The 25,902-nt window shown below is 44.8% G+C and overlaps 1 protein-coding gene and 1 long non-coding RNA gene across 3 annotated transcripts in view; one reads left to right on the plus strand and one right to left on the minus strand.

Annotated features, from left to right (window-relative positions):
• Nucleotides 1-23,078, plus strand: LOC137202409 (uncharacterized). Its single transcript, XR_010932595.1, has 4 exons — nucleotides 1-3,479; nucleotides 8,895-9,007; nucleotides 15,632-16,246; nucleotides 17,199-23,078. It is a non-coding gene; the product is annotated as an uncharacterized lncRNA (long non-coding RNA).
• FOXRED2 (FAD dependent oxidoreductase domain containing 2) overlaps nucleotides 23,079-25,902 on the minus strand; it is a 12,292-nt gene continuing 9,468 nt past the window's right edge. For both annotated transcript variants that reach the window (XM_067697931.1, XM_067697932.1), the window contains exon 9: nucleotides 23,079-23,704. In XM_067697931.1, the coding sequence (XP_067554032.1) occupies nucleotides 23,451-23,704 (254 nt within the window). In that variant the 3' untranslated portion in view covers nucleotides 23,079-23,450. The remainder of the gene's footprint in view (nucleotides 23,705-25,902) is intronic.

Consider the following 25,902-nt stretch of genomic DNA (forward strand, 5'->3'; position numbering starts at 1 on the left):
CTCTTGTTGCGGTATATGTCAGCCAGCATCGCATCCCTTTGTCTCATTGTCTCAGTGCGGCTTCGGAGCAACAAGAGGACGCTTTGTGGCCATTGTCTGTCACTTGCGACTGTATAACCTCGTGGTTTCGGGCAAGTCACCATGCCCTTGGGGGCTTCTGTTTCCCAATACGTGACATAAATGGCTGGGCTTGTCCTCCACCCAGGCTCCTCAAGCTTGTCTCTTTGGAGTGCTGGGGAACTGGGCCCGGACAAGTTGCCAGATGGTGGTAGTACTTGGAGGGCCTGCCTTTGAGGCCCCACAGAAAGTGTGGTGACCTGTGAACCTGCTTGGGCCTGGGCCTTGCTTTCACACCCATTGTCACTGCCATAGACAACAGGGGTCCAGACACCTGTGTGTCCCAGGCTGGTGTCACAGTCACCCCTTGTCTCCCCTGCACCCTGTACCTTACCTTACAACCATTCCTGACCTGTTCTATGAATACATCAATGCCTTTTCCTTCCTCCTTGCCTTTGCTTAATTTGAAATGCTTTTTTCTCTGTCCACTTGGTAGAGCACTTACTCATCACCTCTTCTTTGAGCAGCGTTAATTGCCTCCTTCTCTCCGGTGCTTTGTTCATGGTTCTTAGTAACACAGTGCATAGTGTCTGTCTCTTCCACGAGACCATGTGCTTCCTGTGAGTAGGGATTTGTAGCTTTGACACATCTCCATATGCCCAGCACCAACCTGATACAGTGCCTGGCTCACAGAGGATGTTCCATAGATGCTAATTAAACCAAGTATCTTTTGATATCCCAGGGAGCAGTTTATAGTCTGAGAGGTTCCAGGACTTGTCCAGGGTCATGAGGCAGGTAAACTGGCAGAGCCCTATCTCACACCTCCACTCCAGCCAGTGGGAATCACAGAACCATAGTTCACCTAAATGTCTCTCCCATCCCTGTGCTTTGCACTTGCTACTCCCTACAACTGGAAGGCTTTTCCCTCTACTGTCCATCTGAGAAAATGCTACCAGGTACCAGATGAGGCATCGTCTCTGGAGACACAAACCTGATCCTCCTCGAGCAGGGGTAGATTCCGTCCACTGAGCTTCCACAGCCCCTGTGTGTCTATCAATCACCAGACTCAGTACCCTGGATTGTTACAGTTTCTTTATTCCTCACTCACTATAAGCACCTGGGGGTCTGTGTCTCTCCATTGCTTACTTGGGAGGCAGCTATGCTTACCACTCTGTCACCAGTGCGTCAATGCTTACTTTGGGGCTTGGAGCATCGTAATAGGTGCTCAGTGATTATTTGTTCCGTGAACAAAGAGCAGGGACCCAAATCACATCTTTGACTCCAAATCCTACTTCCCCCACCACATTGCATGGGCCCATTGTGCCCTTCCAAAATCATTGCCATGTTTTTCTCCAGCTCATCTTGGCCACATCGTGCTGTTATTTGTCCTCTGTCCAACTGGCAGATTCACTGCCTCACTCCCCAGGCAGGCAGGGCCACAGCCACAGCTGTGCAGGGACCTCCCTCTGGAATGGGGTGATGGACTCCTTGGAACAGGTTCACATCCCCTGCTCAGCCTTCCGCTAAATAGAGTTCCTCATCCATCACAGACAGGAGACCAGGGGAGGGCGTGGGCAGGCATGGTCTCCTCCACCTTGTCTGACCTCTTCCTTTTGCCAATGCCCCGGCCGAGGACTGGAGCCAACAGTGGTGATCCACAGTGGGACACCGGTGCCCCTGCCTCTCCTGAGGTCAGTGTTCTTTGGTGCAGCTGTTCCTGCTAATGCCAGATGCCATGTGGCAGGGGCACTCCCACCCTGCCTCTTTCCATTTCGGTTTTCCTGTGTCTCCAGTGCTTTCTCTTTCAGAGCCTCCGATTAACCCTGTTTAGCATTTTCACAGCATTTTCTGGAAGGCCAATTTCCCTGATTAATTCACATTCCAAATTCCAGAGGAGGACCAGTCCTGTTTATCCATAGTCCATAGTCACTTCACCTCTGCTGACCTCAGGCTTCTCAGCTGAGAAATGGGAAGAATGACGCCTTCCTCATAGAGGGCTGTGAGGTTGCAGGAAGGATGGAGCACAGGGCCTGCCATGTTGTTAGTGCCTGGTGAGAGTGAAGGCATATCCTTCCCACCTGCAGGGCGAGAACCTGCGAGAAGGCTGCACAGTAGGCCGCAGAGGGTCTCCTCAGCTCTATGGTGGCTCATCTGCCCAGCCAGAGCTGACCTGGCCTGGCTCCGGCTCAGTTACAAGGAAGGCTCAGGGCACAGGTGCAAGGGGAGGGAAGGAAGCCAGGACTGGCAGCCTGAGCTAGGGTAAAGCTTCTGCTACCTCTTACTTACTTATTTATTGCAGTGTTTTTCAGCCTGCGTGACGTGAGCCACCAGTGGGTTTGAGAAATCAATTTACTGAGTTATGATCAGCTTTTAAAAAAATAATCAGAATTGTCAGAGTATGTTGCATGTTATAAGTATTATTTTGTGAAATATTTGTTAGTGTTATGTATATATATATAGCTGTGTGTCCTAGGTTGTGATAAAGAATGTATTTCTTACTGTGGATCTTGGTCAAAGGGTTTGAAAGCTACTGATCTACTGAAGAGTTACCAGACATCTGACACTGTTCCAAACACCCGATGTATTAGCTCATTTAATCCTACAACGCTGTGAGGTTGTTACTGTTACAGCCCCCATCTTATGGATAGAGAAACTGAGACACATAGAGGATAAGTAGCTTGTCCAGGGTCACCCAGATAGTAGGAGGTGGAAGCTTAAAGTTGTACTTTAGATCCCCGAGCAAGGATCTGATTTGACCCTAGGCTGCTGCCGTTTTCCCACCAACCTCTAGGGCCAGCCAGCCGATCTAGGCCACCAGAGGGCAATGTGGGGCTCATACCCTTGCAGCTGGTGGCGGGGCAGGCAGCAGCGATTTTCAGCTGTGGCTGTAAGCGGAGGTGCCCACATGGTGGCAGTGTGGTCTCACAGCCTCCTCCAGGGCGAGCCAGGCCACTAGCTGGGCACAGTCCTGGGATCCCAGCTCCCTCAAGTCTGCAGGGGACAGGGCTGTGGGATGGGTACATTTCAGTGACCATGTGTCTGAGGATTTCACGGCTGGAGGAAGGCACCTTCAAAAAACCCAGAGGGGGGCTTCCCTGGTGGCACAGTGGTTAAGAATCCACCTGCCAATGCAGGGGACATGGCTTCGAGCCCTGGTCTGGGAAGAGCCCACATGCTGTGGAGCAACTAAGCCCGTGTGCCACAACTACTGAGCCTGCGCTGTAGAGCCCGTGAGCCACAACTACTGAGCCCACGTGCCACAACTACTGAGCCCGTGCGCCTAGAGCCCGTGCTCTGCAACAAGAGAAGCCACTGCAGTGAGAAACCCGCACACCACAACGAGAGTAGCCCCCTAGCCCCCGCTCTCCGCAACTAGAGAAAGCCCGTGTGCAGCAACGAAGACCCAACGCAGCCAAAAATAGGTAAATTCATTTAAAATTTTATTTTAAAAAATGTAATTGAGAGTAAATATAAACATGAAAAATTAAAAAACAACAACAACAACACAGAATTCCCTGGTGGTCCAGTGGTTAAGACTCTGTGCTTTCACTGCTGAGGGCCCGGGTTTGATCCCTGGTCAGGAAACTAAGATCCCACTAAGCCATGTGGGGCGGCCATTAAAAAACAAAAACAAGAGAGAGAGAGACGGTGGGCCACGTGTAAGCTGACAGTGAGTTTCTCTTCAAGAGGTAATGCTCCTAGAGCAGGGGGCCTGTTAGGGACAGGGCCGCACAGCAGGAGGTGAGCGGTGGGCAAGGAGCGAAGCTTCACCTGCCGCTCCCCATCTCCCCCTTCTCCCCACCCCCACCCCCACCCCCACCCCCGTCCGTGGAAAAACTGTCCTCCACGAAACCGGTCCCTGGTGCCAAAAAGGTTGGAGAGCGCTGTCCCGGAGTATCTTTGTTTTCAGTTCCCATCTTGATAGCAATTGCTGCTTTTTGTGGTTTGTTTTGAAACACTGTTGCAGGACAATTGGAACCATGATTTACGTTGTGCAGTTCAAGAAGCTGTTTTCCTGTGTTTCATGTTCCGCCGTGTTTCCAGCAATTGCACAATGTGTTCGCCGTGTTTCCAGCAATTACACAATGTCCCCTCACCCCTTTCTGAACATAAAGACTTGGCACTGGAACAGTGACGTGACCCTCGACTCCTAGATTGGCAGCTGCTCCCTCCTGGGACGGTAGATCCGAGTGTCGTGGCTGTGATGTAGGGGGGCATATGCTGTCATCTCCCTGGCCCCCGCCAGTGCTCTCAGTAGACACATGCGGGCCGGGGCACCAGGGCACCGGGGCTCATTCCGGGTCCCGCCCCCTGTTGGGGTGAGGCTCCTCACGTGTTCCCACCTGGTTGGGTCCTGGTGGCTCAGATTCTGCTGGGCAAAGCCTCGCAGCTGCGAGAGGCTGGCGGAGGTACCCACAGAAGGGCCTTTCCTCTTGGCCAAATGCCTTTGCCTCCCTCACCCTTCGGAGCTCTCCTGCTCCCATCCTTGAATAGGGGCAGATATGGGGTAGAAAAATGAGCCCTGGTCCAGAACTGGAACTATATACTTCCTCACTAGCTCTGCCCCTAACCCACTGAGTGCCCTTGAGCACATCTGTCCACCCTTCTTGCATTGTTCCTTAGCTGTATGAGGCTCCAACAGTGCTTACTCTGCAGAAGGATTAAGAACTTTCGTAATAATGAAATCACGGCCAGCACAGCTGTGGTCCTGAACACATGCCTCCCGAATGTTCTAGCACTTTTCACATTTCAACTCATCGTATCCTCACGGTAAGCAAAATACTGTCATTAGTCACATTTTACAGCAAAATACTGTTGCACTTGCATTTTACATTTTACCTGAGAGAAACTGAGGTCATGAAAGGATAAATAACTTACCCTAGGTCATGAATCAAGCAGGTGGCAGGGCCGAGACTCACCCAGGCAGACTGGCCCCAGGAGGTGTATGTATGCTTAACAACTTAGCTCTACTATGTCTTTCATATTATCTTTAGATAAAAATTAATGTGTAAATACTCTTTGAAAAGGTTACCCTTTAATGTAAATATTTGGTCTTTTTTTTTTTTTTGGCCACACCATGCAGCCTGCGGGATCTTAGTTCTCCGACCAGGGATCAAACTTGGACCCCAGGCAGTCCAGGCAGAGAATGCCGAGTCCTAACCACTGGACCGCCAGGGAATTCCCTGTAAATATTTGGTCTTATTATAGGCTTCACCTGGTGGTGCAAATCTCAGACTTGTGCTGGGAAGACATGTCTCAGGTGTGTTGGCATTAGATTGGTGGAGCCCAGATTGGTGAACACATGGGCTTTGGAGTCAGATGGACCTGGATCGGCATCTTGGCTCCGCCACTCACATGCAGTATGATGTAACCCATCGAAGGCTTGGTCTTCTCATCTGTAAAATGGGGCTTGCAGTATGTACCTCAGATGTCGTTTATAAACGTGCAAATCAAGTTTTAGGAAAGTGACTTACCAAGGGCACATGGCTAGTTAGAGGCAAGGGCAGGCCCATCGCAGATCATCTGACCACAGGTCCTAAGTTTTTCCCACTGACCTACAAGGATGTGGTGGGGCTAGGTCTGATGTTAAGTGTATTTGTCTTTAGTTTGTGAAAGTGTCACTGCCAAAAGTTACAGTGAAGTCCAGTGAATAAAAGTGACTTAGTTTCCTGAGCCTTTGCTTCTTTATGTATCATTGGACTTATAATAATACTTACCAATATCCTAGGGTTATTGTGAAGAATTAAATGGGGTAGTGCAAGTAAAGAGCTCACAGTAAGCGCTCTTAGATTTCAGTCTTGAAATTTATTGAGGCTTGCTTTATGGCCCACCCTGCAGTGTGTCTGTGAATGTACCATGGGCACTTGAAAAGAATAGCTATTCTATAGTTGCTCTGTGGCATGTTCTCTAAATGTCAGTGAGGTCAAGGTGGTTGACAGATGTTGTTTAGATTCTCTATGTCTTTATTGATTTTTCAGTCTAGCTATCCTATCAGTTGTTGAGAGAGGGCTGTTAAAATCCAGTATGATTGTGAATTTATTTCTCCCTTTAAGTCTGTCTGCTTTTAACTTTCCTTTTAAGTCTGTCCATTTTTGCTTCATCTATTTTGAAGCTTTGTTATTAGGCGCCTACACCTTCATGATTGTTTATCTTCCTAATGTATTGACCATGTTTTCATCTTGAAATGTCTCTCTTTAACTCTGGCAATACTCTTTTGTCTTGAAGTTTACTTTATCTGCTATTTATAGAACCATTCCAACCTTCTTGTGATTGCTGTTGGTCTGATATATCTTTTTCAATCTTTTTACTGTCAGCCTACCTGTGATTATATATATAAGTGCATCTCTTATAGACAGCATATAGTTGGGTCTGGCGTTTTTACACATCTTGACAATCTCCACCTTTTAAATGGAATGTTTAGTTTGCTTACAATTAACATAATGATTGATATGTTTTGATTTAGGTCAACTATTAGTTTTCAAGTATTTGCGTTTTCTGTTTGTTCTGTGTGTCTTTTGTTCTTCTGGTCTTCCTTTCCACAGTTTGTTTGCGTTAATTGAATATGTATTTTTAGAATTCCATTTTAATTTATCCATTGGTTTTTTTAGCTATACCTCTTTGCATGATATTTAGCAGCTACTCTAGGGATTATAGTGTACATCCTCAATTTTCCATAGTTAATATTGTACACATAAAATAATGTAAGAACCTTGCAACTAGATTGGCCCATTTACCATCCTTTCCTGACTTTTATGCTGTTTTCTCATATGTGCTACATCTACAGGCTAAGAACCCTATAATATAATATTGATGTTTTTGCTTTAAACTGTCATATATATATTTTAAAGAAATTATGATGAAAATACAATCTTTAATATTGACCCATATATTTGCCCTTTCCGGTGCTCTTCAGTTCTTGAAGAGACCCAGGTTTTCATCTGATATCATTTCCTTTCAGCCTGAATAACTTATTTTAGCCTTTGTTATAGTTTATATATGCTGGAAATCAGTTCTCTGCATTTTAGTTGATCTAAAAATGTCTTTATTTGCTTTAATTCTTGAAGAATAATTAATTAGATATGGCACTATGAGTGATAGGGTTTTTTTTTTCCATTTGTGTTAGCAATTTAAAGGCATCCTTTCACTGTCTTCTGGTTTCCATTGTTTCCAATGAGATGTATGCAGTTATCTGTTTTGTTGTTACATGTGTGCAAAGTGTTGTTTTTCTCTAAGTTACTTTCAAGATTTTTTTTTTCCCTATCTTTGGTTTTCAGATTTTATATGATGTGCTAGGGTGTGATTCTCTTTGTATGTATCTTGCTTGGGGATCACTGAGACTCTGGACTCTAAATTTATGTCTTTGGCCACATTTGGGAAAATTCAAAAATTTTTTTCCTGTTCCATTACTCTTATCTCTTCTTTTGAAACTCCAATTACACATATATTAGAGCTCTTCATATTGTCTCATAGATCACTTAGGCTCTTTGATTTTCCAATTCTTTTATTCTGTGTTCTTCAGATTGAATGCTTTCTACTGAGCTCTCTTGAAATTCATCGATACCTTCCTGTGTCATCTCCAATATGCTGTTAAACCCACCTAGTGAACTTTTTTCCCCATTTAGTGAACTTTTAATTTCAGATATTGCACTTTTTCAGTCCTAGAATTTCCATTTGGTTCTTTTTTATAGTTTCTGTTTCTCTATTGAGATTTTCGATTCATTTATTCATTATGTGCATATCCTCCTTTATGCCCTTTTGTATATTTATAATAGCTGCTTTAAAATTTGGTCCCTGGGTGGTAGTTTGCCTGCCTCTGCCTTAAAAGGTTGGAGAATACCATCCCTTTCCCTCTAGCTGGAATGTAGATGTGTTGGCTGGAACTGGAGTAACTATTTTGGATCACAGAGTTGAAAATGGCAGAGGAATAAGGTAGAAGTTTGAGTCCCTGACCCTGTGGAGCCGCATACCCGCCCCAGACCGCTTGTGCCCAGACTGGTCCATGGGAGAGGACTAAACATATCTCGTATAAGTCACTAGTATTTTGGGCATTGTCACAGTAGCCATATTTCACAGAACCTACAAGACCATCAAATACAAGTTGCACTGTTATTTTCCGTGTCACTAAGAAATAAAAACAACTGCTGTGCCAATTATTGAGCTCTTGTTTCTCAGCCCCAGGTCCACTCTTCTATATTCCGCTTTACGATAACAGGGCTAGAAATCTGTGAACTGCACTTGGCCTCTGCCTGCTGGCTAGGTTCTGCCAATAAGGGTCATTCGAAGGAGACCAGTAGGCAGGAGGAAGGAGAAGGGCCTTGCTCCTTCCTGTTTGCTTCCTATTTGTTCTTACGACTGTCCAGAAGCAAGGGCTCCTCAACCGGGCAGCAGCTGTTGATTCCACCCTCCAGAACCAGATTCATCATACCCCTCAAGAGGTACCAGCACCAGCAAAGCAATGCCTCCTCTGCAAAGTCTGGGTCCCAGCCACTCTCAACATTCCGCACCATCCTAGGGGTGCTGCTGGATTTTACATTTATTATCTCTGAGTTATCTCAGCATCCCCTGTGCCTTTTAAGTCCTCCAATACCTGTATAACAAATTCTTTACATTAAATTTCCTCGTTTGAAATATGTTGTGTGGCTTCTGTTTTTCTGATGGAACTTAGGATAACAAAAACTGTCAATGATTACACTATGACACAATTTTTTTATCACAATTTTTATTTTATGCTTATTGAAAGAGCTTTTTAAATTTATTTAGTAAAATTTAATAGCTATGCCTTGTGCATATATAAACAAGACAATACAAGTGAATTCATCTATGTGTTCATCTTCCAGGTTGGTGAATGCGTGGAAATGCTGGGAGATTGGGGTGCTCAGAGAGAGCATGGAAGCTCCACACCCTCCCCACATACCTTGTCCTTTGTTTCTCTCCATCTGGCTGTTCATCTGTATCCTTTATCACATCCTTTAAAAACCGGTAAATGGGGCTTCCCTGGTGGCACAGTGGTTGGGAGAGTCTGCCTGCTAATACAGGGGACACAGGTTTGACCGCTGGTCTGGGAGGATCCCACATGCCGTGGAGCAACTGGGACCGTGAGCCACAGGTACTGAGCCTGCGCGTCTGGAGCCTGTGCTCCACAACAAGAGAGGCCGCGATAGTGGGAGGCCCACGCACCGCGATGAAGAGTGGCCCCCGGTTGCCACAACTAGAGGGGGCCCTCGCGCAGAAACGAAGACCCAACACACAGCAAAAATAAATTAAAAAACAAACGAACAAAAAAAACCCTGGTAAGTGTAAGTCACAGTTTTCCTGAGATCTGTGAGCCACTCTAGCAAATTAATCAAATCTGAGGAGAAGTCCTGGGGACTCTGATTGACAGCCAATTGGTCAGAAGCACAGGTGATAGCCTGGCCTTGTGCTTGGCCTCTAAAGTGGGGCGGGAGCAGTCTTGCGGGACTGAGCCTTCAACCCGTGGGATCTGACGCCGTCTCCAGGCAGACAGTGTCAGAATTGGGTTAAATTGTAGGACACCACCTGGGGTCGTGGAGGATTGCTTGGTGGGGTGAAGGGTTCGGTGTGAGTAGTAAAGAAGACACACAGGAGGAAAAGAAATTGGCTTTTTTTTTGTTGTTCTTAATACAGACACCTTTATCACTCTTCTCTCTTAGAAAATTCCCAGGGTTTTGGGTACTCTGTGCTAGAAACAGGGATGAAGACCAATATATATATATTTTTATTATAAATCACAACCTCACAGGTGGGAAGAGAGGGGAGTGGACCAGGATATGATCCCTCAACACTTCTCCTTTCTATGTCCTGAGGACTTATTGCTTGTCTAATGTCTATCTTCTCTACTGGACTGGAAGCTCCAGGAGGAAAGAGATTCTGATTCTCTTATTCTCCATTTTAGCCTCCAGATGCCCAGCACAGACGCTTTACTGTTACTGTTCTGTACACAGAAACTGGTGTGACATCACTTCCACCATGTTCTTTTGCTCAAAGCAGTCCCAGAGGCCACGCTAATTCAAGGGGAGGTGACACAGACCTCACTTTTTTCTTTTTTTTTTGGCCGCATCGCATGTCTTGTGGGGTCTTACTTCCCTGACCAGGGATTGAACTGGGGTGCAGCAGTGAAAGCGCCAAGTTCTAACCAATGGACCGCCAGTCCCCCAGACCTCATATCTTGATAGGAGTTTTGTAGAATTTTTGGTCATCTTTATTCTACCACGGTGTCTCACAGCGGAGGCTGCTGGGCACCTCTTCTCCTGACAGACTGACTTATTTAAAACTTAAACATGGCTGGTGTTAAGGGGCTCATCTCATACATTTTTGTAGTTGCTTTATTTCTAAACTACAGTGGTGGATTATGACACACTGAATATTTTGATACTGCATGGCCATTTTTTTTTTTTTCCTGTTGGTGGGACTCTTTGCATCCAATTAATTTACATGATTTGGAATGCCTTGAGAGACTGGTCTGACATGGAATATCTCAAAAAGAATGAAAAAGCAGGTGACAGACTTTTGAAAGATTTTGTAGTTGGCCTCTAAGCTTGAGGCTTTCTCCAGAAGGGTGGGCAAATCCGTCTTATTCATGCAGAATTGAGAGAGGAGTGAGACAGTCTGTGGTCCTTTCTTCCCTGCTTAAATACATCTGTTGCATGCTATTTTTTATTTCAGGGTTGATGGATCGGTTTTATGATGTCCTTGGATTAAATACTTGGGCGAAAGCACCTCATATATTTGTCCATCAACTTCACTTTGTAGCAGATTTACATTCCGTCTGGGATGCCGGATTGACTTCAATGCTTTTTTAAAGCCTACAGCCTAACAAAAATCTTTCCCCAGTCAGCATTTTTACCCTATTTAAAAATATAAGTGTTTGCAGTGAAATGATGCAGGCTCTGGTTGCTTTTCTAGGGAAGAATCTAACTTGGCTTTTGGGGATGATGTTGTAATTGGTCAGAGAACTGAGGATCCTGATTGAGGCTGAAGCCTCATCAGGGCTGGTACTCTAGACTCCAGAGCTTTCCTCTTCTCATCTTGAGTCATCCCACCCTACGTGTATCACAGGACATCTGGTCTGGTGGAGTGGATTAATACTCTTTTTGAGGGTACCTTTTGTGGAATCAGCATCTCAACGCTTCTCTGCCTTCCTGTGGGAACCACACACTTTCTTAGGTTTGGCAATTGCTTGGTCTCTTAATTTCTTGTAACCCAGTGTTCACATGAAGGAAATTCATAGGGATGGTGGTGAGGAGATGGTTGCTTTAATGGTTTAATATTTAGAGGATGGCTCAGAGGAGGTGGATTTTCAAAACACCACACCACTGACTTGCTGTGTCATCGTTTTCAGCCTCAGGTTCCTCATCTGTAAAATGGGGAGAGTAATATCTAGTACCTCTTAGGGTTGTGGTGATAATTCATGTAGGCAAGATATTTCATGCATGTATTAGTTATCTATTGCTGTGTAACAAATAACCCCCCAAATTCAGCAGCTCGAAACAACAAATTTATCTCGAAGTTTCTGTGGATCATGAATCAGGGAGCTGCTTTGCTGGGTGGCTCTGGCTCAGGGTCTCTCATGAGGCTGTGTGTGAGGTGGTGACCAGAGCTGCAGTTATTCAAAGGCTGGACTGGAATACAATCTGCTTCCAGGCTCACTCCCGTGGCTGGTGGCAGGGCTTAGTTCCTTGCCATGTGGGCCTCTCCATACTGGATGTCTTTTCAAATTCAACATGACAGGTGGCCTCCCCCAGAGTGAGGGACTCCAGAGAGAGAGAGAGGGAAAGCACAGCCTCTTGATAGAGGAATGCCACAGTCTTTTTTATACCCTAATCTTGAAAATGACATCCTGTCACTTCTGCCGTATTTTATTTGCTAGAAGTGAATCACTAAGTCCAACCCACACCTAACAGGAGGGGGATTAAGCTCCACCTCTTTGTGGGAGAGGTATCCAAGAATTTGTGGACATATCTTTAAAACCACCACAGCACAGTTCTGGGCACGTAGTAGATACTCAATCAATGATTAGATGTTACGATGAGCTTAGCAGACAAATTCACATCTTGGTGAGTTGATTTCCAGGCAGACTTTAGGGACACCCCACTTTTATCAAGCAAGAGGAATTTGGGGCTCATATTAACCCTGAGATGACATTCATTTTCTTGTCACTTGGGAGGGAAAACTCTTCCGGAGATCTCTGTTGTACTGGGTCTGTCAGTCCAAAGAGTCTAGGAGAGGAACACACACTACTTAAAAAATTCACTTCTCAGAATCAAGCACATTTTCTCCCCTGACACTCAGTGCAGTGTCTCCCCAACTGGGGCCAACGGACGATGCCACGGGGACCACCTGGACCAAGGGGGCAGAGCGTACCCTCTGGGAAGGGCTCCCAGGCCCTCTTGCCCCCAGTGACTTTACATTCCAAAAACAGATGATTTTTAAAAATAAAGGAATTTATTTCACCATAGAGCATAAACCCAAATTTAGGCAAAAGAGGAAAAAGGAAAAAAAAAAAGACCTCTACAAACCTAATACTACCACATTTTATGATATTCTCTTTTCAGTTTCCCTTGTATATGATTTTCCATTTTTATATAGTTATAAGCAGTTGCAACTACAATTTTATATCCTGACTGTTTTCACTTAACTGTCACACATGTATTTGTATTATACAGTCCTTTACCACTGTTTAGAGTTCTTGAGGGCTGTATAATATTCACTGGCTGAATGTACCATAGTTTACTTAACTATTCTCCATTTTTCTCATTTATTTCAATCAGTTCTTAATATAATAGATATTTGCTTATTTATTATTTTTATGTGTGTTGTATTCTGCCATAATTATTTTACCTTTTAATTTTTACCATTTTTAAAAAAATAGACACATTAGTCATTAATTTGGTACAGGCTAGATGGTGTACCTAGAAATATTAAAACTTTTCTCCTGGGGAATTACTCTGTTGCTTCTAAACTTGGAAAGCCCTTTCTTTTTTTTTTTTTATAACACCCCCTCTTCACCTCCAGTTTCTATATAGCTTTGAAAAATTCACCTGGAATTAATGTTGAAGTATAGTATGAAATAGGGGTCTAAAATGAGATTATTTTCTTTCCCACAATTACTAACCCATTGGTCCAACATCACTTATTGCACGGTCCTGTACAATCTTTCCTACTGGTTTGTGATTCCCTTTTTTAAACTTTAAAATTTTTTTACATCATTCTTTTTTTAAAAAATTAATTTATTTATGTATTTATTTTTGGCTGTGTTGGATCTTCGTTGCTGCGTGCGGGCTTTCTTTAGTTGCGGTGAGTGGGGGCTACTCTTTGTTGCAGTGCACGGGCTTCTCATTGCGGTGGCTTCTCTTGTTGTGGAGCAAGAGCTCTAGGCACACAGGCTTCAGTAGCTGTGGGACGTGGGCTCAGTAGTCGTGGCTCCCAGGCTGTAGAGCACAGGCTCAGTAGTTGTGGTGCACAGGCTTAGTTGCTCCACGGCATGTGGGATCTTCCCGGACCAGGGCTCAAACCCGCGTCTCCTGCACTGGCAGGCAATTCTTAACCACTGCGCCACCAGGGCAGTCCTGTGATTCCCTTTTAAAATCACCTCCATCTTACTTAGAATAGGTTCTACTTCTGGCCTATTGTTTCACTGATTTGTCTGTTTTGCATGAGTAGCTTTATAATGTTGAAAAAAGAAGGAAAGAATGAAGTCAAGCCTTGGCTAGAAGAAGAACTTGTTCTGGCTGGAAACAGCTAGATCTGCTAGAAGGCTGTCCTGACTTGACAAGAAAAGGAACTGAGGCAATGAAGTAGGAAATGTGAGTTCATACAACACAGTGGGGAGACAGCAGACACCAAAGATGGCATGTGTAAGGCCACCGCAGGGGGCCAGGATTTACGAAAGAGGCCGGGGGTGGGGCAGTTGCTAGAAGGGAAGCTCTAGACAGGACAGGACTCCAGCAAATGCAGCAGCGGTCTTCACAGGAAAAGTAGTTCTTTGTTTGACGCCAACTATTCATTTGCAGGAAGAATACCAGGGAATGTGTATCTCTCATCGGCTGGGCAAGAGCTGAGTCATGTCTTATTAAGCACAATAAGGCTGGTGATATGTTGATGGAAGTAACAATCTGGCACATGACGGTTAGGCGTCAGTAAACTATTTGTTACAGCACCTCGAAAGTTTATTGGAACCAGGGGGTCAGCCAGCCTTCAGTAACTGGGTAGGTGAGATGTGTGTAACAGGGTTTGATATTATGGGTATGGTCCTAATTAAGAGATTTATTTATTTTTAAAATTTTATTTATTTTAATTTTGGCTGTGTTGGGTGTTCGTTGCTGCACGCGGGCTTTCTCTGAGCCGAAGAGCCACAAGTACTGAAGCCCGTGCGCCTGGAGCCCGTGCTCCGCAACAAGAGAAGCCACTGCAACGAGAAGCCCGCACACCGCAACAAAAAGTAGCCCGCACTCGCCGCAACTAGAGAAATGCCCGCGCAGCAACGAAGAGCCAACACACAGTCAAAAAAAAAAGGACCAGTGAGAAAGCAATCACCTGTGATCCTGGGCTTTGAAAAACCACCATGATTATTTTATGTACAACTGCTTTCCCATGGCTTACTCATCAGTGGGACTAAAAAGTCAGATGGGAGAGTAAGAAGGGACAGATTGCTGGTGAGGAAGGACAATAAAAGAGCCAGAACAACTCAGGGAACCAGAAACTAAATTCATCACTGTTATCTTACAACTGCATTTATAAATGGTTCCTTATACATGCTGAGCCGGGCTCCGTACGGAACAGTGGCGTGAATCACCTCCGAAAGAATCCCCCACTGAAAGACAGCACGGTGACAATTTTACAAAACTTGATCGGGCAGGGCAGAGGCGAGGCGCTGTGCAGGATGCCAGAGGAAAGGGGAGTAGGATGAAAGAGAAGAGAACACAGAGGTGGAAGGCAAGTGAGGGAGGGCAGTCCTGGGGAGACAGCAGCTTGCGAGAGACCTGATTAGATAAGACAGCCCTGCAGGGAGCTGTCCTATCTCGGCCTGACAACAGCCCGAGGGTCTAGGACAACCCGGCTGCCTCACTGGGATTCTGAAAGCAGAGATGGGGGCGGGGAGAGGCAGTGTGGTGAAGCCGGACAGGCTTTAGGGCTACCCGGATGGGGACTCCTGGCTGGGACCCTTGTAGCAGCAAAAATAGAAATGAGAGTTTTCTTTTCTGATAAACAGAGAAAACAAGGGAACAATGAACAGGCTAGGGAAGCAACTTAAACAGGGCTGAAAGAGTTAAGCAATCTTGGTTATTTTTTAGCTGTTAGACTAAGAAACACTTGTAGCTAGACTTGTCCTTCGCAAAGCTAATTACTCCGTATGAATTACACTCCACGCCTGGCATTCTTGTCCCTCTACTCTTCCTTGTAACATTCTTCATTTCAGAAAGGTCACGGGCAGATAACCTCAGGGACACCAGACCCGGTTGCTGAGCCGCCTGACGCCAGCTTTGGCTGTAAATTTGCAGAAAAAAAGAAAGAAATGCAAAACCTTAATTACTTTGAGCCTTATCACCTGCCTCAGACCACGAGTCCCAGCGCTACAGCCTTGCCCTATTCCCCAGAGAAGGGGGGCACAGTTCTGGAGGCACTAGCCTGCTGTGTTTTCCCCTTTGCCTGGCAAAGAATTAAAGCGATCTTTCTTTTTCTTCCATAAACTCTGTCTCTGTATTTCTGTTCGGCACTGGTGCAGAGAGCCAAGGTGGTTTTTTTGGCAACAAAATTTGGGGGCTCATCCAGGATATGCTCGCGGGCAGGCAGCCCCGCAGGGCCCCTTGGCCTGATTGGATGCTCGGGGATCTCTCTCCATGCCAGCCTGCCAGCCTCCTTCAGGAGAGCAGACGGCCGGGGGTTTCTCTGAGGCCAGATCGCCAGGGACTCCCTGCTGCAGGGCCGTGTCCCACCTCACCCGATCCGCCGGCAAGGCTGCAGATCTCCAAAGCTGTGGCGGAGAACAGGGGACGTTGCCCTAGCAGCTGCTGAGGCTTTTTTTTTTTTTTTTTGGCCTTAAGGACACCTTCTCTTCCCTTCCCCGCACCCGCCAGCCCGGACTTCTACTCCGAGAAGACTTTGATCCTCTCGGAGGATCAGGAAGATGCTCGCAATTTTGTTACGTCGCGACACACCCGCCAGCACTTTGGTAAGTGCCCCAGGGCGCACAACTGAGGCCTTTTGACTCTGTGCATGTGGGGAACTTTGGTTCCAATTTGGGGAATTCTCGCTGTGAAGGGAAATTCTGTTTGTAAGGCACCGTTTTGGACAAACGTCACGTGGAAGTCACGTTTGGGGCATTTTGCCGTTTGGCTTTTGATTTCTGGGCATCTCTTTGCCATCCTTTTGGGGTGTCCCTTTGCTCTTTGTTTTACTTTGTGACTTCCCGCTGGCGAGGTTTTGGTTTGGTTTGTTTACTTTGGTTTGAGCGCACAGACATCTGTTACTAACTTTTTGAGCTAAAATGGGAAGCGCTTCCTCTAAGGTTCCACACCCACCTGGGAACACTTGGAGAAAAGTTTAAATGACTGGTCGACCTATAGCTATGATCCAATGGGGAAAAAAAAATGGGTCTCTTATAATTAGATCTTTATTGCCACAGGATGGGGAAAATGGACTGAGGTTCCCTTATGTTCAGGACTTTTTCCCTTTATTATAATCCTGCTCTAGGAGGCTCCACAATCAAAAGCCTGAGGGATCAAAAAAAATCTCTCCTAACGTTCTAAATGATCCCCTTCCAACTCAACCAGCTCTCAGGAGGGAACGAAGCTTCCCCAGCTCCTCCAAGTTCCCTCACTCCTCCAGAATCTTCTCATCAAACTAAGACCCCACCTCCCCAGAGAGACAAGCCCTGCTAGGACATTTAATCAGCCAGTCTGCCCCTGTTATTAGGGTCAATTTGAGCACTATTTGGTCTATATTTTAGCTATGAAACTATGACTACAGAAAGAGAAAGATGATTTCTGACAGTTTGGCCACAATATTCTTTAGACTCCAGAGAAAATTGGTTAAAATAAACTTTTTTTGAAATTGCAAAACCAGTTCTTTTTGCATGTGCAATGAGAAAAAGCTAGCTTGTTGAAATTTTTTTTTTTTTTCAGAATCCTGACCCTGAGAGAACACAAATATGCCTAGGAGAAAGCTTGAAGTGAATTCTTATCATGTCCTTGAGATACAAACACAGCCCAGTTTGCCTGAGACTTCAGCTTTGGGTTAATTAGTAGAACTTCAAGCGAGGGGAAAGAAAGGGGCAGAGACATTTTAAGCCCCAAGTGGAAAACTATGAGATCTGTGTTTGTCTTGATACATGTGTATATCTCAGTATGTGTCTTTGTCTTTGGATAATACTGCTGACGTTAATTTGTAAATGAGCTCGATTTCATTGACTTAAAAGAAAAGTAAGTGCTTACAAATCAAACAATTCTAAATACAAGAGAAATTAAGCTAACTGAATTCTAGGTTCTCGTGAACTCGGAAATATTCAGTATTAAATTAATACCTGGTGTTAATGTTTCTTGATCCAATTAATATAGACATGTCTTTAGAGTCATCAAGTATAATAGTTTTATTGTGCCTAGGTTTAATATGAACTAAATAAGATCCTATTATATCTGTTGCAAATTTGTCAGCAATGAAAGTAACTTGATGTGAAGAAATTTTTAAGACAAGAAAACACAAATGAGGTAAGAGCTCTGGGTAAACTTTTTAGGAATAAGTATGTTTTAGGAATGTCAACTTAAGAATAATCCGTCCAGATGCTCGACAACTTGAAAATTTAGAATTGTGCTAAATTAAGTTAAATGATGGAAGTTTATTGAATAACTAGGCCATTTCCAAATAAAATAAGATACTAAAACATCCCAAGGAGAGATATTAAACTAATTAGGTTCATTGGGTATGTTAAATTACACGGGAAGTATTGTCAAATGAGTAATAAATCTTCTTAGGTTATATTGTACGGTAAATGTTACTAATATAGATACTCTAGAAATTATATGGGATTCCTAAAGTTCTGATATGTCCTGGTAAAATGTTATCAGTCATAAATCCAGTTATTATCTTAAGGTGTTGTATGTCACAGCAGTAGCCAAGTTACTTTGTCAAATTACATTACATTGTAATCAGATTTTAAATGTGTCTTCTTAAGTCTTTTATCATTATAGACAGTTACGGTTTTATTCTGATGCCTTTGCAAAAACACTTCCTCTTCAAGAAGATTTATAGAAAGGACTTTTGATAAATACAAGTTTCTGACTTGTACTGAACTGGGTAAGAAATTGGAGAATTCTAGAAAAAACCTGATGGCTTCATAAAAAGTTAACAAAAGAACAAAATGAACTGGTGAATATGGTTATAATTTTATGGTTTCTATCTGAAAAATTACTGGTTTGAATCTATGTTTTCCAGGTGTGAGGAAAACCTTCCCATCAAGCAAATTATGGCTTACAGTAATTTGGTAAATTATACTTTTATAAGCAGAATTGAAACATTTATCTTTTCTCTCTGCCTGCTCCCTCCAGAGATTGGAAACTCTTAGGTTCCCAACAGCTTTATCAGATAAATTAGGAAGGCTACATCACTAACAGGTACAGAAATCTCAAGTTATTTTGGGGACCTTGAAAAGGAAGGAATTCACCTAGATCTGGTAAGCGAAATCTGTGACAAGCCCTTGGTGTGACTTTCCTGGTCCTGAGAGGTCTTTTAAAAGTTCAGTCTGAGACTCCTTATAAAAATTTCAGTGAGCAAAAAGACTGTATGATCGATTACAATTATATAAACCATCAGGCCCTGTTAATTGAGAGTAGACTGAAATTTGATTCTCTCTCTCTGTTAAGAGAAAAAAATTTTCTTGGAATGCTGCTTTTAATAACAGACTATGTAAATTTCTTTGCCTTTAAGTGATTTGTATTTGCTTTTAAAATCTTTCGTTACTTTGGTAAAGTAAATAAGTATTATTTCACAATGATCTGTGAAGATTTTGGCACATGTAGGTAAAGTTCATCCTGCTTCTACAAAAATTAACCCCTCAGTGTCAGACTTTTGCCATCCTGATGTCTTTGTAACATGGCGATGGTCTACTCCTAAGTCAGAGAATTTAAAATGAGTTAAAAATTGCTGTAAATCAGTCAGGGCTATGGAAAATCCAAGACGGCTGCTTGGCTTTTTCCAGCTCCATGACAAACCTCATTTTTATGTGATGGGTTAAAGCCTTCCCTGGCTGCAGGGTTAATGCCCTCACAATGGAAACAAAAAAATTATGCTTCAATGAAGATTAAATTCTAGTTTTGTTAATTAAGGTCTGTGTTTACCAAGACTCACTTTCTGATAGTTCCTTGCTGTTATGTTATACTGCTAAGAAGTGTGATAGAATTGTTAAAGGACACTCTAAGTTTGTTTCTAAAGCTTATCTCAGTAATCTATCTTTGGATGAAGATCAGATGCCCCAGACCTATAACCAGGGGATTATGCATATTGGAAAAGACATAATTTTTTTTTTTTTTTTTTGCGGTATGTGGGCCTGTCACTGCTGTGGCCTCTCCCGTTGCGGAGCACAGGCTCCAGACGTGCAGGCCCAGTGGCCATGGCTCACGGGCTCAGACGCTCCGCGGCATGCGGGATCCTCCCAGACGAGGGCACGAACCCATGTCCCCTGCATCGGCAGGTGGACTCTCAACCACTACGCCACCAGGGAAGCCCTGGAAAAGACATAATTTAAAGGACTATCTCCAACCTGGATGGAAGGACCCTTATCAGGTAGTCTTAACTAGCTCATTCACAGTGTAACTAAAGGGAATTAACTCTTGGATTAATTTTCACTCACAAAGTACCCCTGTACTGGACTGACCTTTAGAGAGGATGCCTGATCTCAAAATCACCTTAAAACAATGCTCAAACGAGGAAACTGTACTCACACCAGGATGAAAAGATGACAATCGGAGTAGACAGACCAGGGCTTCCCTGGTGGCCCAGTGGTTGAAAGTCCGCCTGCCGATGCAGGGGACGTGGGTTCCTGCCCCGGTCCGGGAGGATCCCACATGCGTGCGGAGAGGCTGGGCCTGTGCGCCCAGAGCCTGTGCTCCACAACGGGAGAGGCCGCAACAGTGAGAGGCCCGCATACCGCAAAAAACAAAACAAAACAAAAAAACGATGATATATAGTTCCATATGAGATTAATGATTGAAATAGTGTGACTCTAGATATGGGAAGAAGCTACAAGAGGGAATATTGTCCTGGACCATAAGAGACTATGAAGACAGGTGGTCCAGAGACTTTGGGATGCTAGTAAAGGCCTAGTCCCGTGATAGCACATCGAGTGGCCTATCAGAAAAATCTTCGCCAGACCTGGGAATGAGCATTCCTAGCACCGTGGGATGAAATGGTCATGAAATGCTGCCCCAAAACCATGGTCAAGTTTATTACCATGAAGGGGCCCTGCTGACTAGAAACTAGCACTTGCCACCTACCTCTACAAAGATTAAATCATGGCCACTGCAGCTGGTGACCTTCAACACCCCCTGAAAGCAGTTCAGGGTGGAGATCAGGAATGAAGCCCTCTGTGCTCTGGGAAAAACTGGCAGAGCGGGCCTTCAGATAGATATTTTCAGAAAAATTTTCATGAGCCCAAATTCTTGCATCTTCTCATACCTAGAAAAACACTAAAATTGTTAACGGTGACAACTGCTTTGGTTTATGTGTTAATACCACATCAAAGGTTAAAACCTAGTTGGATAAACCTAGACAACTGGCTACCTGGCTTAAGTGATCTGTATTTGTTTTTAATCTTTTTGTGACTTTGGTTAAATAAGTAAGTACTGATTCACAGTGACCTGTGATCCTGTTGTGTTTTAAAACAGTTTTGATATTTTTAACAAACTTCCCCAATATTAAAATCCAACCAAAGCTCTTTTAGCCTACAGCTGACTCTGGGATGCTTTGAAGGAACATCCTGAGACATCTCAGAGATGAATGTTAAACTAATTAAGTTTATCGGGTATGTTTAATTACTTCAGAGACACTGTCAAGTGATTGGAGATGAACCTTAGCTTACAGTGTATGGATAAATGTCATTAATATAGATATTCCAAAATTTATATGGAATCCCTAACATCTGATATGCCCTGATATAATGTTATCAGTCATAATTCTAGTTATTATCCTAAAATGTTATGTCACAGAAATATCCAAGTTTCCTGCCCATTGCATTGTACTCAGATCTTTAACCATGCTATTTTAAGTTTTGTCCTGATGCTTTTACAAAATGAAGATTTTTAAGAAGACTCATAAAAAACAAATACAAGTTTCTTTTTTTAAAAAATTAATTTATTTTTGGCTGCATTGGGTCTTCGTTGCTGCACGTGGGTTTCTCTAGTTATGGCGAGCAGGGGCTACTCTTTGTTGCGGTACGCAGGCTTCTCATTGCAGTGGCTTCTCTTGTTGCAGAGCATGGGCTCTAGGTGCACAGGCTTCAGTAGTTGGTGGCACGTAGGCTCAGTAGTTGTGGCTCGCGGGCTCTAGAGCACAGGCTCAGTAGTTGTGGTGCATGGGCTTAGCTGCTCTGCAGCATGTGGGATCTTCCTGGACCAGGCTTCGAACCCGTGTCCCCGGCATTGGCAGGCGTATTCTTAACCACTGCGCCACCAGGGAGGGAAGTCCCCAAATATGTTTCTGATTGCCTTTAGATAATACCACTGAACTCTGTAACAAATGACAAAACTCAAAACCTGATTACTTCATCCAGATCAACAGGAATCAATTACATGGGACTGAAGGAACTGATGAATATGATTTATAACTTTATGACTTTGGGAAATATACTAGCTTTAATCTTTGTTTTTCAAAAAAAACCCTTTTCTCTTATGCTATGATGTACAAGTTGATAAGGTATACCTTTGTAAACAAAGATGAAACAGTTATCTTTTTCTCTCTACCTGTTCCTGCCAAAATTTGGCGTCTCCAGCTGGCCCTCCTGTGGACTTGATGGTTTATTGCAACTGGATTACAACTAGTTATACTAATAATTGTTTTAATTTGTTCTTTGTTTCCAAATTGTTTGTACTTCGTGTCTCCCTGCTGCACTAAGACTTTGTCAATATTACTAGCTGCATTACTTATATCCTGTCTATTTTATAAGATTGTTGTCTCTTACAGTACCCAGTGTGTAACCAGGCCTCCAACAAAATTGATGATGGCTAAACATCTTGAGAAAACAGATCACATTTATGACTCTTACAGAATAACTGTAATACTGTGATTCTAGGTATGGGAAGGAGCAAAAAGGGAAAACATTTCCTGGATCATAGTAGACTAGTAAGACAGAAGATCCAGAGAATCTTTAGTTATCAACAGGGCCTAATCTGGAAACTAGCACCTGGAGTGACACATCAACAAAAATGTTCACCCGATCTGGGATGCGCCTCCCAGTGCCGTGGGACAAAATTTGGTCATGAAATGTCTCCCAAATATTGGTCAAATTTCCAACCAAGAGGAGGATCTGAGAAATGCAGTATTTCCCGCTACATCAGTAAACAAAGGATGCCACACTCATCAGTGATTGCAGCCACCACTGATGTGAGCTGGTGAGCCCTGAGGGAGCTCAGGAAGGAAAGAATACCTGCCTTTGAGCAGCCATCAGACTGCAGCCACTCCCCACGGTGAGCCCTGAGGAAACTCAGGATGTGAAAACATAGGATATTGGCCCCAGACAGCTGAGGTGCATATCAAAGGAAAGATTTCAGTGAGCCCAGACTCTTGCATCTTCCCATACACAGAAAGGCACTAAGTTCCTAAACTTGGGATATCTGGTTTTCTTTAATTAACAATAATCTTTTGATGTTCAGACCACCTGCTCTTGGTTGCAAAACTTCTGTATAACCTGGCTCCCCGCTCACCTCGTCGGAGCAGTTCTTTCAGGGTTATTTGAGATGCTGCCTGCTGGGTTTGAAGTCTTAAGAATTCCCGCTGAATAAAACATAACTCTCAACTTTTAGGTTGTGAATATTTTTTAAGTCGACAACTGGAAGGAAAAGGAACCACTGGGCACTTAATGGGGACAGAAGTGAGGCCAGCCTGGTGCTCCGTGACAGCTCATTTGCAGACAAGTCCGGTGTGGGAGCCAGCTCCCTTCCATCTGGCAGAAGATGCTTTCTCTGGTCCCCACTTCCCAGGCACCTCTGAACCGAACAGGAGGGGAGACCACCGAGTGGCCGCCCTTCAGCCCTTCCGTGCCCTCCGTGTGGCTTTGGTGCGGTCACTGCGATGATCTGAGGTGTCTCTGGCAATCACGTCGGTGGGAGCACTGAACCCTGGGGAAAGGGCAGGGCCGACTGTGGGCCTGGGCGGGAGAAGCCTGGCCATCAGAGCTCCTCTTTGTTGCTGTCGAAGGGCGAGACCGGAGGCCCTGGAGCCAGAGGGTGCTGTCCTGGCCCGTGGTCGCCAGGTTGCTGGCCGCTGTGCCCCCGGCCCACAGTGGCATAGTCCCACAGGAGCCCGCTCTCCACGCCGTGCTGGCGGAGGCTCTCAGTTCCCACGAGCCCCTGTGTTCTCAGGTACCCCTGCTGGCAAAAGGGTGGCAGCTTCTGGCGTGTTAGGGCAAATAGGAAACAGGACTCTGCACAAAAGCAAGAGGAGACCGGGCTGAGACGTGTGGGGAGAGGTGCAAGGGGAGGGGGTGCCAATGCCCCAGGGGCCTCACCCGGTTCCCTCCATCCCCTGAGCCTGGGAGCTGACTTTTCTGGGTATCTCACATCTGACCTGGGTAGCCGTGGATCTCATCCCTCCCTGAGGTTCCAAGACTGGGAGGCTGCCTCAACATTTTGGAAAAACAAGGCTCCAAAGGAAAGCAAACCAAAGAGACGGCTCAGCTCCCAGAGGTGGGAGGCCCGCATGCTGCTGTGCGTGGCGCTAGCGGGGTGGGAGCTCGGCCACCCAGGAGCAGCCCCTCAGCTTTCTCTTCCAGGAGCCACCCCGGGGGGCTGGGAACTTGGTGGTCAGTTCCATTTTGAGCTCAGAGTTCCCTGCAAAGATTTATCCCCTCAACAATGTCTGAGCTGCAGATTATGTAAAGCGCGATTCTAAGCACTGTGGGGGACGCAAAGATAAAACTGCTAGACCCTCGTCTGCGCCACAGCAGAAGGTTGGTGTGTAGGTCAGATCTGATCAATGAAGAAAGAGCTGTGGATGCGTGTTATTTAGAAATATTAAGAGACAACCAGAAGAGCTACAAGTCATTCCTTCTGGGGAATGGAAACGGAAGTGGGTGAAAAAGCCTGTTAGCCAAGTACTTATATAACTTTGACTCAAAGAATAGAAAGGATGAAACAGAGGTGGGCTCAATCTTCTAAGGGATTTACAGACAGGATGGGAAGATGGAGTGAGTGTCAGAAAACCAACCTGAGTCTCTTGCCTCAGTGAATGGGCACATTACCAAAGGACGCTGTAAGGCTCACACGAGTGATCAGGCTGTGAGGTGCTACAGGAAAACTATTTCCTACCTTACCTCTGACTTGTAGTACAGAGGGCCCCTGCCAGAATGGTCCATGACCATCCTCTCTGAACAGGGACGGCAGCAGATGTGGGAGAGGATGGAGAGGGGCAGTGAGGTGGCCTTTCGGCAAGCACCTCCTCCTATGACATACGTCACCCCTTCTGCAGGGGCCAGGGGTGGAGAAGCCCAGCAGATCTGGGTCCAGAACTAGCGGCTGCACACCCACTAACCGGGTGGAGGGAAAGCCCACCCTCTGCCAGCTGGCCCTTTGTGGGGAGGATTCCTTCAAGTTCAAGGCAGTGACACTCAGTGGCCTGTACTGTTGAGTCTATCTAGGGAGTAGGAGCCAGGAGGCTGCAGGGCCTGTGACGATGGGTCGGCAGGAGCCGTAACTCAGGGTAGGAATACACTCCCTAACAGGCACTGGCATCTCCGTGTACTCCTGAAACCTCGAGAAACAGACAGAGGTTTTGCAGCTGAGGTCTCCAGATCTATAGTGGGTAATTTCATGTGTAAGTGTATGGTCAGAGTTTATGTCTGCAGAATGCTAGTACTTCAAAGCTGCTTAGCTCTGCTCTATGAACTACCCCTGTTTGAGCATCTACACGCATTTAGATTATTAACTTGAAGTATTGTTTTAAGCCATCCCCCTTAATATATACATTTTTATTTCAAGGTAGACTGAGGGATGAAAGAAGGACACTTGCTCTCTGACCCGTAGGCCGAGGACTGACCGTCTCTAACCTGGTTTGATACGAATAGTGTGTGAAATACAATCACTGTTCAACAGATGTTTGCTGGACAGAAAAAAGGAGTGGGTATCCTGGTAATTCAGGGGGTTAAAAAAAAAGACAAAAACTTGGCTTGTTTTGCTCAGTTCTTCCTGGGGATCGTGAGACTTCTCTCTCCCCAAGTCCCTCTCTGGGTTTGACTGTCAGAGCTATCTTCCATCCAGTTCACCAATTTTCCCTTCATCTCTGTCTAATGTGCTACTAACCTTGACATTGAGTTTCCAATTACAAATTTATATTTTCATTTCCAGACGTTCTATTTGGACCTTTCTCAAATCTGCCCAGTCAATTCTGGTAGTCCTGCCCTTTCATTCTATTTTCAGTAATCTCTCTTTTATTTACTTACAGATTTTGGACATACTTTACATCCTCTCTCTGACCATTCCATTTCCCACAGTCTTTGTAGGTTTCATCCTACAGTGTGTTGCTTCTGCTGACACTCCCTCATGGTAGTTTGTATCCTTATGTGTGAAGCGATTTCTGCTTGGGAGTTCATGTTCCTGGGAACTTTATCTGGGGGAATTCTTTGAG

The sequence above is a fragment of the Pseudorca crassidens genome, chromosome 11, assembly GCF_039906515.1.
Source record: "Pseudorca crassidens isolate mPseCra1 chromosome 11, mPseCra1.hap1, whole genome shotgun sequence".
Lineage (NCBI taxonomy): Eukaryota > Metazoa > Chordata > Mammalia > Artiodactyla > Delphinidae > Pseudorca > Pseudorca crassidens.